Genomic DNA, 14,308 nt, shown 5'->3' on the forward strand with positions numbered 1-14,308 from the left:
CATTTCCAGTAATACCAGAATGTCCGGGCACCCAGACAAGGTAGATAGTGTTGACAATGCTTAGTTCTTCGATTTGGGTTCGGTACGCGATCACTAGCTTGGACCGGGATTTGTTTGAGCTAAGGGCCTTGATTGCAGCCTGACTATCGGAGCAGAAGTTTATAACTCTGCCGGACAAACTCAGTTGAAGGGCCGATTGTACCCCGCAGATAATCGCAAAGATTTCTGCTTGGAATACAGTACAGTATCTACCTAGTGAGTGAGATTGTTCCAATCTCATTTCACGACAGTAGACACCAGCACCAGCACGTCGCTCCACCAGAGAACCGTCAGTGTAACAGACCACTTGCGTTTATTGTTGTCTTTCCATAAAGCCAGACAACCACTCCTCTCGAGAGGGGATCTTCACATGGAATGTCTTGTAAGGAAAACTACATGTGAGTGTAATATCGCTGGGAGCAAGAATATCTTCACCCCATGTAACCATTTGTGACCACAATCGTGTATGACTGGTAGGAAGATCAACATGGTTACTGTTCCAAAGCCCAGTAACCTGCAGTCTGTATGCACATGATAGTGCTTCTTGTTTGAGGTGTATGTGTAATGGTTTGATATTTAGAAGTGCCTCAAGAGCAGCAGTCGGAGTCGTGGTGAAAGCACCAGTCAACGCCATCAGCGCCATTCTTGGCAGATGGTTTAGCTCTGACTGGACTGTCATCACCTCTCCCCTCTGCCACCACACAAGGCATTCGTATGACAGTATTGGACGTACAATTGTCGTGTAAATTCAATAGATGTATTTAGACTTTCCAAAAGTTCGTCTGCACTGCCCGAAGGCCACGCACGCTTTCTTGACTCTGAACTCAATGTGAGCAGACCAATTCAGTTTGGAATCCAATATGACTCCAACGTATTTGACTTGATCTGCACACAGTAGCTCAGAATCAAAGAACTGCAAGGGACGAACCCCGGTTGTTATTCGCTTCTTCGAGAGAAAGGGCAAAGCCCATTGTTTGTTTGTTTTAAATCCATTTAGTCAACCTCGGCGCGAAGAGATACCTCAACTCAGGAACGCCTCCTGTTGTTGCAGACCCAGTGGGTCTATTCTTTGCTCAAATATTTCGAGGGATTTCAGCTCGCCGGATACCACACTGCTATGGTTTTGCACTTTCGAGCAGAAGTGCAAGAAACTACCCAAGTAACAATTGAAGTTTTATAGCATGCTAGAAGTGCAATCTAAGTTTTATGAGTGGCTATTAAACTACCATAAAACCTCAATTGCTACTAGGGTAGGGATGTTCCATTGACACTCCTGCTCTAACCCAGTCAGCAAATTTTCTGGCAGAGACCGCTCTGCTAGATTTCTGTAAGTCTTGGTTTGGCAGCCCTGTCAGATTTCTGCGCGTATCCTGTCGGGTTAGTTGAGCTATGGCGAACTCGGCTTCGCTCGCGTTTTCAGGCAAATTTTGACAGGAACCGAGCAAAACCCTGGCATAACTCGGACATAAACTGTGCAAAGATCCTGGTAATTCCTACCTGGTAGAATTTAGCACGAATCGAGCAAAACATCTGACAAAGATGTGGCAGGAAGCGTGAAGGGATCTTGGCCGTACACTTCTGTCTGGATTCTGGATAAAAGTGAGCAGCATCGGTTGGTTTAACCGCTTCTGTCAGAAACGGTTGTTGCCAACAGTTGTTACGGCATTTAATTAGCAACCGAGGTCGGTTCCGACAGCATGGAGTAACAAGTTACTTTACGCTTGTCCGGACATGCCGTAGACTCAGGTGATTCGCATTTCTAATGCCAAAAGACCCTGACTCCTACGGTAGCAGACAAAAAGTTAAGTCGCCGGTGAGCTCTAAGCTTGCATAATGATTTGCTCAACTTTTTCTAACATTCTGCTTGCCACGATGAGTGGGAAAGCGCAAAACTAGTACACTTCACTACACCAGTGCACTGTCATCGAAAACGGAATTAGACTTCACGCAGAAAAATTAAGCATATTTAAACCAAAAATATGTGTGATTGAATCCTATCATTTGTTGTTCATTACTTCAAATAACAAACTTATTGGTCTGAAAATATTTCTTTATTGCAATTACAATACATTTGTGCATTCAATATAATTATTTTTAATTTCAGTGATTTTCTTTTAATTTCAATAAAATATTTATTAAAAAATGGAACAATAGCTTTTTATTTAGTGAAACAAAAAATAAATTTTATAGAATTCAATAAATAAATTTATTGTCTCCCGACCAATAATTTTATTTATTGAACTTTATCCATATTTTTATTGAACCTACAAATCTTTTTTCTGCGTGTTCGTTTTTATATACTTGGGGGGTGGGGGCGGACATAGTGTCTTGCATCGTATGCTTACGAGCCAAGCCTGAGCTAGTCGAACAATTTGCGTCCGAACAGCATACTCAAAAAGTATGGCAAGGTTTGAGATAAATTGGCTCACAAACTGATTTTTGAAAGCCAATTTATCTCAAACTTTGCCACTATCGATACGCACCACCGAAGATGTATACACAAAATGCGCATTAGCAGCATTTGAATGCTGTTTTAAATCACATGAAATTCACCTGACCTTCCGATGGAGAGTAAATGAACTTCACTTGATATATACATGCAGTCGACACGGGTTTCAATTAGATTGACAAAATATGAAACGTACCATTTGCGTGAGAAGTATTTTGAAAAATATTTGTTTTTTTTTTGCTTATGATAAGAAAGTGATGATTTATTTGAGTGCTGTTTAACATGTCTTCAAAATGTAAAAGTCTTCGTTTCAAATGTCTTCAAAATGAACACACGCTTTCCCTGTTGACATCTCTGCTGGTAACCCTGCTTCTCGAGCTCATTTTGGTGTTCATCTTGAGTTTGACGTTTTCGTATGTTTTGGTTTTGGAGTTGTGGTTTTGTTAGCAATGCGGAGATTTTATTTATTTTATTTTATTGAGCACGATAACCTGATAGTACAGACTTTGAATCAGGTCAAGAACGTTTGTTTTGTAATTTTCGTGTAAAAGTACGCATACAAAGGTTCCTATGGCATCAGAAACACTAACCAGTATTGTAAACGAGCTTGCCGAAGCCAATATTGGAGGTAAGTAGTTTTGTGAATCGGTTTTCAAGTAACGCTGCTTTACTTTGTGGTTTTCATACTGTAAAACATTCCATTTACTCTCTTGCTTATCAGACTTGAACATCCTTCGACTGCAGACTATTCTGCAATCAAGCAGTGGCGAGGAGATCATTCACGTTGAATCAGCAGACCCTCTATGGAAGCTATCGGTTCAGTACTTACACATACAGCGCCGGTTTCTGACAACTTGTTTGATTCAGGAGGGAAACGTCGGCAACGGGACGGTAGATGAGACCTTAATCAATCTCCAGTTATTGGCCGGTTACACGACAGCTTTGGATCGAATTCGGCAGTTTACGCTTAGCTTGTACTTACCCAAGGAGCTGCGAGGCCTAACCAGGTGCGATCTGAAGCTAATGATTCAACTAGAACCGGAAGAGAGACTAAAACGATTACGCTTTTGCTTGGAATCGTTTCGTGAGCTGTTCGATTTGCATGTCGCAGGTTTGCAAGCTAAACTGGAGGACTGTGTATTGGAGTACATTGCGGGTGTATTTGGGTATCACTTTTTGAAAGGTGACTTCCAAAGCTTGTCAGGACGTGAATTGTACAAAAACTTCAACATGTTTCCATTGGAAACTCTGTTCAAAGGTTTACTGGTAATCAAAGGCGTATCAAAGCTGCCTCTAGAGATAGCGAAACAGGTACATATGATGCTACTGCATCTAACAGGAACAGCAGGAGGTTTTCCAGTTTTGTGTAAGACGCTGCTAGTAAATGTGCCCTCGGATGAAACTCCGACGTGGAAAAAGAGCGAAGTGATTGCTAAAATTGTTGCGATTAAGGGTCACAGGAAGGCGTTCTATCGACAAGTGTTACAGGACTGCTTCAATTTCTATGAAAATTCTCTACTGAACCGGACGGAAGACGGTCTGTTATTTGCTAGTACTTGTATTGAATGCATGAAGCAAATGTATCTGCTTCCTCCGGCCTACGAAGAGCTTCGAGAAACCATCAGAGAATACTTCATGGGTAGATTCAAGCCACTGACGGAACCAACCGAATTGCTTAGTGGAATGATCCTGTTCGAAAGAACCCAGCTAATAATGGCGATTTACATAAATTATATGGCTTTTAGTGGGTCTTCCTACACTTCATTGACTTCGTCAATTCTTGTGCCATACTTGCACATATTGGTTAAATTGTATAGTATGCTGCCGAACGGTGTCGAGGAGAAGCAATATTTGCAATCGATCATTGTTTTCTGCTTGTCAAACCGGGAAAAGTCGGAATTGGAGTCAATTTTGGCTGTCTTGTTACTTGGGACCGAGGATCTAGAGCCCAGGAAGAAGATGCATCCTAGAATTTATTTGAAAGTAGTTGAAGCTCAGGATGACTACTCACTTCAAATTGGGCCCGATCAAACGATGGCGGATGAAGAAAACCTTGGGTCAGTGATTGTCGAAATTCTTAAGGAAGCGAACCGAAACCTGCTGATTTACGATGTTTTTGTTACTCTGCTCAAACTTTTTGATCATGTGAGCGAGGTAAGGAATGTTTCAAAATAATAAATATTTTTAATCGATGAGTACATATTTTCAGAAAACCGATAATAAAGTGCTATTAGACGCAGAGGAACAAGACGCGATAAGGTGCAAGTCGTTCTTTCAAAAATATGTTCTTATCCAAGCCCTGATGGATCTCATCAGTCACAAACACTTCCACAGTCAGCTGTATGAGAATCCTTCCGAGATTCTGGATTTTATCAAGTCACTTGTCGAGAAAAATCTTGATGGGGTTCAACCAAACGAGAGTTTGTTGGAGATCATATTGTCCATATTCCAATATTTGCAGCGATTACAAACCAGAAACGATGTTCAGGAAATTCTCGGTCTTCTGCGTCGCTTCCGAACATCTGTTCGGTGCAGCGAACAATTGAGAACACAAATAGACCTCATTTGTGAAGGCAGTTCTCACAAGCGAAGCGACAATCTAGAATCGTCACCCTACCAAACAGCTCTCAGCCTCTTGTCCGACAAAGAACCGTACTGTAAAGTCTACGGAACGACGCTGATGCTGCGACTGTTGAAAGAACGCGATAAAGAAGCACTTGCCAGCAAGCATGCGATTCTAATTTTGACTTTGAATAATCTGCGTAACGTGGAAAGTTATGCATTTCTTAACTCTGTCCGGCTGTTGGTTGGTCTTTGCGACTGCTTAGAATCGGAAACGATCGAGGCACTGATCAAGGAGTATCAGTCCGGTGACAGTGATGTCGACTTCAGGTTGAAAGTTGGTGAAGCGTTGGTTAAAACTGTCGAATCAGTCGGACCAATAGCGTTCAAATACAAGGAACAGTTGATAAACTGCTTTTTGCACGAAAGCAAAAGTTCAGTAGATGAGATTCGATCGTCCAGTCTGGCGAACCTGGGCAATGTGTGCAAGATCTTGTCGTATCAGGTGCATAACTTTTTCTATGAGGTGAGTGACATTTATTGTACTGAGATACTTCAAATAGTTAAGCTAAGACAACCACCATCCATAATAAATGTGCCAAGATTATAGCTTTTATAGCACATTTTAATTGATGAAAAATAGACCATGCGAAGTAGGCATGGGATATGTTCTTTTACCATGACAATACACCTACATATGTCAATTTTCTGTCTCCTACAGATGTTCCTAGTTATCAAATCCGCCATCGAAACGGATCACTACCTACCTGTGCGACGTGCCGCCATTCTTATCCTCTCGCAGCTAATCGAGGGTATCGACAACCTGCTTGCCTTCCAGGATTACCTTCTGTTGGTGTACCGCTTTTTGAAGTTCGTCGTCGCAACGGAACAGGATGGCGTAACGCGACTACAAGCCGCCGTAGCTTTGGATCACCTGACGGCAAAGACCACGGAATTCCTTAGCGCTTCGACTGCCACTGATCGGTTGGAAAAGGAGATTCGGATTTTCGGCATCAAAGACCAAGCAGCGGAAGAACGCCGTCAATCGAGTCTGAGTAGTAACAGCATTTTGACAAAGTTATTAGATTAAAATGGTTTTATTACAGTTACTGAGTGTATGATGCTTACAAAAAAAGATGACAGCTTACTATAGAATTTGGAAATGCCGAAAAAAGTTCAGATGTTTCCCATTCCAATGCTTACACATAATTAGCAGACCTTATTAACTAACTGTAACCTGGCGGAACTAAACTACTGGCAAGCTTGGGCCACCAATCACTTTTCGCTTATTATTTATCTATTTGATTGTTCCAAAGGAATGATTCACTCTTGCAATGTTCGCTTCAGCAACAGAAAAAAAAACTGTTTTTGTACACTTTGGGCCTAAAATATATTATTTAGCTCTCCAACACGGTAGAAGGTGCATTGCAAAAGGCCTTATTTATTACTATAACTGTTAAGAGAGTTTTGTTTAGACTCCGTTACAAGAGCGACAGTATATGCTCAGTCGTTTTTGAGAAATTGAAATTGACGCCTTGCCCAAAATCAAAAATTCAGTTCCATTACCTCAAAGGTAAACTCCAGCTGCTAAGTAAATCTTGCTAGAGGCAAGTATTTCAATCAAACAAGAAAGCATATAAACCGCTCTCAGCCGTAACAGTCGTGGCGACAAATACCGGTTTCAACTAACAGGCTAAAACTTATTCTCAACTGCTTCATTCCTGATTATTGCTGAATAAAATTAATCTTACCAGCAAACCTATCTCTATCACTTACCACTAGTCTCTAAACATCTAACTATTCGTGTCGCGGATTTGAGTCTCACACACTCAAAATGTCGCCATTCGGTTCGGGGGCCGCTGAGTCTGCTGATGTTGATGGTGCTGTTGGATTATCCGTTGCTTTTTGAATTCCTTCTGCAGCACGTACACAAATGCACCGATCATTATCACAGCAAGACAGGCGGATATCAGCAGACCGGTAATGTCCATAGACCGACTGCCATCGCTATCGGCCGCTCTGGGGCTATAGTGTTCCTGCCCATTGCCTGTTGTTAATTCGCTGGCTTCGCTCAGATCATTCATTCCCGTGGTAATCTTCGAGTTGGATAATCTCGCATACTTCACGTCTCGGAACGCTTCAGTCTTATCCGAACGGCGCCGGGTCGTTTTCTTCTCTACAATTTCATTCTCTTTAGAGTTTGGTTCCTGCTTTGTCGAAGATTTTGTTGAATTAACGAATTTGCCGGTCTGATTTTTAAATTCTTCTTCCGGAATTTCCTCAACGCGGGCAGGTAAAATGTCTTCAACTTCTTCCTCGTCGGAGCTTTTCAGCACCAGAGCGCTCTTGTCCACCATATTGAATTGTCTCACGCGACCATTTCTGCCATTCGTAGGCCACCATTCACTCGTAGGGACCGGCGCTGCACCGCCTTTTCCTTTTCCTGGCAACGCCAATCTTGCCCTCACGGTCAACGTGTCCGGCTGGAAGGTGCAAACAACCACAAAGCGTCGAGTACTGTGCGTTAGAATGCCCAAATTTTCCTGCACCGTAATGTACGTCTCGACGGTCAGATCCGAAGGGCTCACCCGGCTGCCACATTTTTCGTGGTCAATTCGTAACACGTAGCTCTCCTGAGGGCTGCTTGCATCACCCTGGGTACCACACTGTCCGTTCTCGGAACCAATGCGGCCTCCAAAATATGGTCCCGTTTCCACTTCGATCTCGGACGCATGCGGCAGACACTGGGTGGCGTGGGCCGAAACTAAAAAAGAATTAAGAAAGCTCCGTAAGCTGTTATACGTATTTTAATGTGCTTTTATCTTCTATGACTTTCAAATATATCATCGGTAAAATTTAGATTGCTTTTGCTTTTTGCTTTATTTAGGATAATTGAAAAACAGGTATTTGTCGAGTTTTACGTGGAAACTGAACTCCAAATTTGACTGCCCACAAATTCAAAAAAGAAACTAATTATATAGCAAGGGAACTGTAGTAGTGGACTATCGAAGTAAAAGTTTAAAACCTTGCCGAAGAAGCTCGAAAAATCGCGGAGATTTCAGCTCGAAATACAGTACCGTATCTACCTAGCAAGTGAGACTGTTCCAATCTCATTTTCACGACAGTATATACCAAGCCCAGGACTACCATAGGTATTCTCTTCCTGAGCACGACATAACCGCATGGCCGCCTACATAGTTCGCAGGAAAAATGACGGTGACAATCGGGTCTCCAACGCAAGCCCGTAGCGTGCGGTTGGCCGGATTGACCCTCACCAAGGGCGCCAACGTTAGGGGGGTGTTGAAATTTTGATCTGTTCTATGTGATAAGTCACAGCTAATGTAAACATCAAAGGGGTTTATTACTTCGTGGGGAGGGCTTCCGCGAGCCATTTAGCTCCGATCTACTCGCTCTAATCCCCGGCGGTGCATCTGGCCTACCCGATCGGGTGTCAAGTTCAGTTCGGCGATTCCGGCGAAGCCTGACGTCCAGTTCTCTGGCGCCTCGACGACCCGAACCCGGTGCTACGTCGCGCACTACTGAACTGGTCCCAGGCGGGGGAGCTAATCTACATCGGCGAAGAGTTCCCGGCGGTGGGATTTCTTCCGAGACTCGATTTGTGGTTTTACAGCGGTTTCCCAGTCGGTGGTGCTACTTTGTTGGTCTCTTCGCCACTTTCTCTACAGCTCGGCGAGTATACTCGTAACCACTCTGTTGACAACGTCCCAGGTATGCTTGTCATGGCTCATCTCTTCGATGATATTGTCAATTATCACACCAGGCATACTGCCCATACTCGCATATCAGTCCCATATGAAAAATCACCATGTCGAGAAAAAGACGACTTTATGCTTTTGCATTACTTTTCTTTTTTTCACACTTCTCAATCTTTATGCTATTGTACTATATACTTCAATTGAGACCTATGCGCTTCTTTCATAGTGAAATATAATTAAAATTACTTTTTTTTGTTAAATCATTGATAAAACTAGACAGGACTCATATGCGGGTACTTCTGTTGACGAACTCAAATGTACCCGCATATCTGTCTCACATCTAGTATGCTTAGTTTTTCTCGTCCGTTGGCACATTGCACGTGGTTTGATTTTAAAATATCTGGTGTAAATAATAACAACTTCTTTAAGTATGTCAGCTCTTGACGCAATTAAAGTGTACGAAAGTGGATCTGGTAGTGAAGCTAGTTCAGATTCGGATTTTGGTGGATTCGATTCGATCAACACTTGGGAGAAGTTCCCGGAAATTTCCATGCTTGGCACTATTAGTCAGGTTGATGACAGAGAAACACACGGAACTTTTTCAGACGGCGACGATCTTTCGATGGACAATGCAAGCACTACTAGTGAATCGATTGATTCGGAAGGAAGCTATTTTGGAGAGGTACGTAGAAGAAAACGCAGAATAACAAAAAAAAAAGAACACCGTCAGGCTGTTGTCTTGAAGAAGCGTCGTATTTTGCATCCGCCAAAGCTCGTCCTTTGTGAATGCCGGAAGGAATGTACCAATACAATATCGAAAAACGATCGCAAAACTATCCATCGAGCTTTTTGGAAGCTAGACTACTTCGGACAGACTACTTTCATCCGCGAAAGGGTTCATCGGGTGCCCATTAAAAAAAGAAGCCAAAATTTTCATAAACTGATCGATCCTCGTAAGCTGCACTCTTATCAATTTTCCCTTCAGATGGCCGACAGAAGAGTCGTTCGAGTTTGCAGAAATTTTTTTTTGATAACTTTTTCTGTTGGAGTCGGATCGCTTTGCAGTCTTCAACAAAGTTGTAGATAATAAAATTATCTTCTTAAGTTTCACTTTTGGTGATAATCTGATGTATACAGTGCCACCTAGCGGCGAAAATGTGAGCAAGAGGGTTTTCTCCATGTAAATTGTCGAAAAATCCTATACAAACTTCAAGCACGTTGGTCCGGTAGCTAGACTTGTTCGATTTGGCTCAAATTTGGAGCAGACACTCCTGGTGGGACTAGGAATTGACTCAGGGGTGGGCCGATGGGGGTCATTTTTTTTCTGTCACTCTAGTGAACATGCTCCGAACAGGCTTTATTTGCCATCGGACCTAACAGTAAAAGAAATGTACGACCAATATCAAGATGCGCACCCTATGTTGAGGGTTAGTTACACATTCTTCTGCAGTATATTGAAACAACTTCACATTTCACTCGTAAAGCTTGGACATGAGGAATGTGAAACGTGTACCATAGCCACGCAACATAGAAATAATTCTGGTCACAACGATGGAGATTCGATATCTGGTTGTTCTGTTTGTGAAAGGTACGTGAAGCATTTGGCGTTTGCAAAGCAGTCACGTGATGCTGAAAGTATTCTTGAAGACCACGCGGCTAGCTCACCTTTTTTCGATCTCAGGGTCGGCTACTTTTCTCGGGAGGACTCACTGTACTTACCGCTCTTTTAACCAACCCTCTATCAAAGCGAACCAATATAAAATCATCCAACAAAGAAAAGGCTCTTATGGGAACGAAAAGAACTAGTATGCAATCTTACAATTTATTTTTGAACATAATTTTAGGCGCCTAATGCTAAACGTTGGGGCCCTTCGTTGATTCGACACGTGGGTGGGAGAGAGGAGGAATTAAACGTACCTGAGCCCGTTTGGCGGGCCGTCGTTGCGGTGGATGCTGCTTAGTGAACGACGCGGTGACTTTAGCGTCAACGCCAGCGTAGCGCCGGTGCTTCCAGCGAGTATAGAAAAGGTACGCGTGGCATTGTAGGTAACCGCAGCCCGCGTCCGGAGTGTTACCGTACCTGAGTGCTTTCGTGGACCTCGGAACGAATCTCGTGTTTTTTTCGCAATGGAGCGGCGTATCGTCGTCTGTGCCAGGAGCGATTCTGGGAGACCGCACTATAGTGCTACGTGGACTGGGATGAACGTAAGTGGTTTGATAATACCACGATGCAGTAGCGTATCGGCTTAATTGGAACTGCTTTCCGAAAACTGATAGCGGCCAACGCTGGATCAAGGGCCGATTTTTGATCAGGAGATTATATAGACTGGACTCTGCGTAACTGGTCTACACTGTTGCAGGGTCGAAGCTTCACGGGTGTTATCCAATTTTCACCTTTACTGTCTTAGGACTTAAAATGCCTATCTTACTCGCTTTAGGACTCCATCCCAACTGACCTTCCTCACTAATTATCATTTCCCAGCAGCCCTTCGATTCCCAATTCCTCTTATTCTCTCTCTCTCTCTCTCGTCCTCATTATCTCTCTCTCTCTCCCTAACGTTTCCCGGAAACAGTGGTTCTGCGGCCAAATTACTGGCACCTGACTCAACTGCACTGCGGTTCCAATCAATGTCATGCAGCAACGAATTTAGTGTTAGTACCTTTGGCGTTTAACAGATCGCATTTGTTTAGTGCGGACTATTTTGCCGTCTTTTGCCGTTGCGGTTTTTCCGGTACATTTTGTAGCTTCGAGTTGGTAACGGTTGCGGGATTATAGGTGCCTTGAGGGGTTATAACTATTCCCGAGGGAAACTTGTCTTAAGCCCCAACGCCTGGTCTGGACGTTCCGGGGTGGGTACGAAAGACCTCTTTTCCACCCTCGAGCAAATCAAGCAGAATCCCCATATTTCCCACAACTGTTACCAATTACAAGGTTTATTTACACGCAAATTATCGACGCCTAATTAAGGGGTTTGATTTTAACGGGGTTAGTGGTTAGTACAAAATCTTATTCTAGGTTAAACAAAAATGACAATAAATTTTTTTTTTTCAAATAAATTCACAAACTAACAACAATAATAGAGCGAATAACAAACCAAAAAAACAAAACTATAACTTATATACTATATTTGCATTGAACTGTGGATGAAATTGTATTGTTACGATTGGACAGAAATTTCATCGGTAACAATGCATATCGCACGGATGGCGATATAGTAAGGCCGGACGAAATAGTGCTGGCTGTTGATCTACAAAAAGGTTTGCATCATTGGATTCGTCTGTAGATATTTGCTCAAAAGTTTTTATAACTTTTTTTTTTAAGGTTATCCAGCTGCCGCGCCTCGAAGGTTTCAAGACCATTGTTTTTTCACATCGTCTTTTAGCGTTTAATGAGTCATTTGCTCCAGTTGGAAACTACGCTAGATCTAACGATATCATACACTGAAAAGAAATACATGGTAGTTCTAGCTATACAGGTATAGTAGAAAGTACCATTTTCAAGAAATAGTAATATTTACAGTAAATTATTCATAAACTACCATAAAATGTTTGGAACCACAATTTGGTTCGAAGAAACGTCCGTAGTAATTTTTACTATTTTGCGTATTTGATTTAATCTTGATTCCATGGTTGAAGATAATACTAAAATTTTCAATTATACCAACGATTATCGTTGATTATACTATGCTTTTGGGCTCGATTTGCTGTAGCTCTTTCAACTTACCACAAACATGGTAACAATGAAAGGATTTACCATTGTTTTGCAACTGAACATGGTGTACTTTTGAAAATACCACAAAAATGGTTATTTTCTGAGGCTTGATAGTATTTGTACAATAACTGTACGCCATGCTGAAAAAAACCATTCCCGCGTGCATACAAAATAATAAGTAGGGGAATTATGGTTAAAACCGACACCTTAAGCTTAACACTTTTTCTAAGTTGCCACAAAACCAATAAAATTATAATTTTTATACAGAATTCTTCTTCAGAAAATTCTTAACAAGACTTAATTTTTTCAGCGCTTCAAAAAATTAATTTCATTAAAAAATATTGGTTGTAAAACTTGGAAAACAAAGTGACTTTTAGTAAGCACTGCGGGTAAAACCGACACCCCATAGGGGTAAGATCGACACCCCCTTTAATTTATTTTCTCTCCACGTTATTAAAATCTTTATCTTTATTAAAAATGAGATATATGCGTGATTAATAAAGTGTGAGTATGTATGATGCAAATATGTGCTTTTTATTGCTTCATCATGTAGTGAGGGGAAGAAAGTTCGAAAGCGTAGTACTATAAATAAGAGTATTTTATGCTATAGGATTATTTATTGATATGAGTATTTCCAAATAATCCTTGCGCACATCATAGCAACCTCCAGTGTCATTTTATTTCATAAGAGAAGATTTTCAAGCGTTCTACGTTCTGCTAATGGGATTCATTCACTTATAAGTGACACACACACTTCTTAGTAAAACTATCTTTTTCAGATTTGATTTTTCGGACTCTGATCATCAACGATCTATTGGAGTATACATAATATCATTGTCTCATTGTGATAAAATTCGTCTATGACAAACCAAGAGAACACTAGAAATTCGGTTTGATGACCTTTTTGCAGAAATAGCAAAAGCTTCGTTAGAATCAGATAAGCAAAAATTCCAATTTTTGATTTTTAAAGAGACTTACAAGAAATAAATACAATAAAAGTATTTCTGTGCATTTTTGCTAATACTATAGTGTTCTAATAGGCTAATTGAAGTGTCACAAAGATCCCCAGTATTTTGAAATGAATCGCAACTATACACAACCATCTTAACACGGTGTCGGTTTTACCCTAACCATAGGGTGTCGGTTTTACCCCAACAGCGCACATTTTTTTTATAAAAGCAATTAAAAATATTGAATTTTTCAAACTCGTCTTCAATGCACCTAGTTGATCATAGGACAGGCCGATAATAATAGGTACTGAAAAATGGGGTGATTTGAAAAACTTTCGTTCGGTTAAAACCTTAAAATCTACCAACGAAATTTTACATCCAGACTAGTATGAACGCTGCTGTCGAATGTTTTGTTAATTTTTATGACATTCGGCGCACTAACGTAAATCCAATTTTTCTTCAAATGCTCTAAATAAACGTACTAATAATATTGTATCATTATGAAATGAATAAAAATTTGATTTCTAGGAAAAGTTTTGGGGTGTCGGTTTTACCCACAGTGTCGGTTTTTCCCACAATTCCCCTACAAGTTTTTTAGCTTCCTTATTTTGTTTTCCAAGTTATAGTGAAATGAAGGCGAATCAAGTGAAATTGTTTACTTTGTTTTTGACCCACAATCTACCATCGGTAAGAAAAATAACAATTAATGATGGCAATAAATAGTATTACTAAATTTGTATTATTCCATTTTCTATCTTCTAGACTCCGATGAAAAATATGTGATGATCATCAATGGAAATTGGAATATTCCGCAGAAAATTAGAAGTTTATAGGCGGGCTAGAAAATTTTTCTGGATAATGCTGACGAATATATTAAGAA

General features: G+C 41.2%; 2 protein-coding genes across 3 annotated transcripts in view; one reads left to right on the forward strand and one right to left on the reverse strand.

Moving 5' to 3' along the window:
* Window positions 1–2,908: 2,908 nt before the first annotated feature.
* LOC131686162 (transport and Golgi organization protein 6) lies at window positions 2,909–6,159 on the forward strand. Its single transcript, XM_058970361.1, has 4 exons — window positions 2,909–3,116; window positions 3,210–4,642; window positions 4,698–5,576; window positions 5,772–6,159. The coding sequence occupies exons 1-4, from the start codon at window positions 3,059–3,061 to the stop codon at window positions 6,138–6,140; spliced, it is 2,739 nt and encodes a 912-aa protein (XP_058826344.1). The 5' UTR covers window positions 2,909–3,058; the 3' UTR covers window positions 6,141–6,159.
* Window positions 6,160–6,166: 7 nt separating this feature from the next.
* Window positions 6,167–14,308, reverse strand: part of LOC131686163 (uncharacterized) — a 215,034-nt gene continuing 206,892 nt past the window's right edge. For both annotated transcript variants that reach the window (XM_058970362.1, XM_058970363.1), the window contains one exon: window positions 6,167–7,814. In XM_058970362.1, the coding sequence (XP_058826345.1) occupies window positions 6,880–7,814 (935 nt within the window). In that variant the 3' untranslated portion in view covers window positions 6,167–6,879. The remainder of the gene's footprint in view (window positions 7,815–14,308) is intronic.

The sequence above is a fragment of the Topomyia yanbarensis genome, chromosome 2 (genome assembly GCF_030247195.1).
Source record: "Topomyia yanbarensis strain Yona2022 chromosome 2, ASM3024719v1, whole genome shotgun sequence".
Classification (NCBI taxonomy): domain Eukaryota; kingdom Metazoa; phylum Arthropoda; class Insecta; order Diptera; family Culicidae; genus Topomyia; species Topomyia yanbarensis.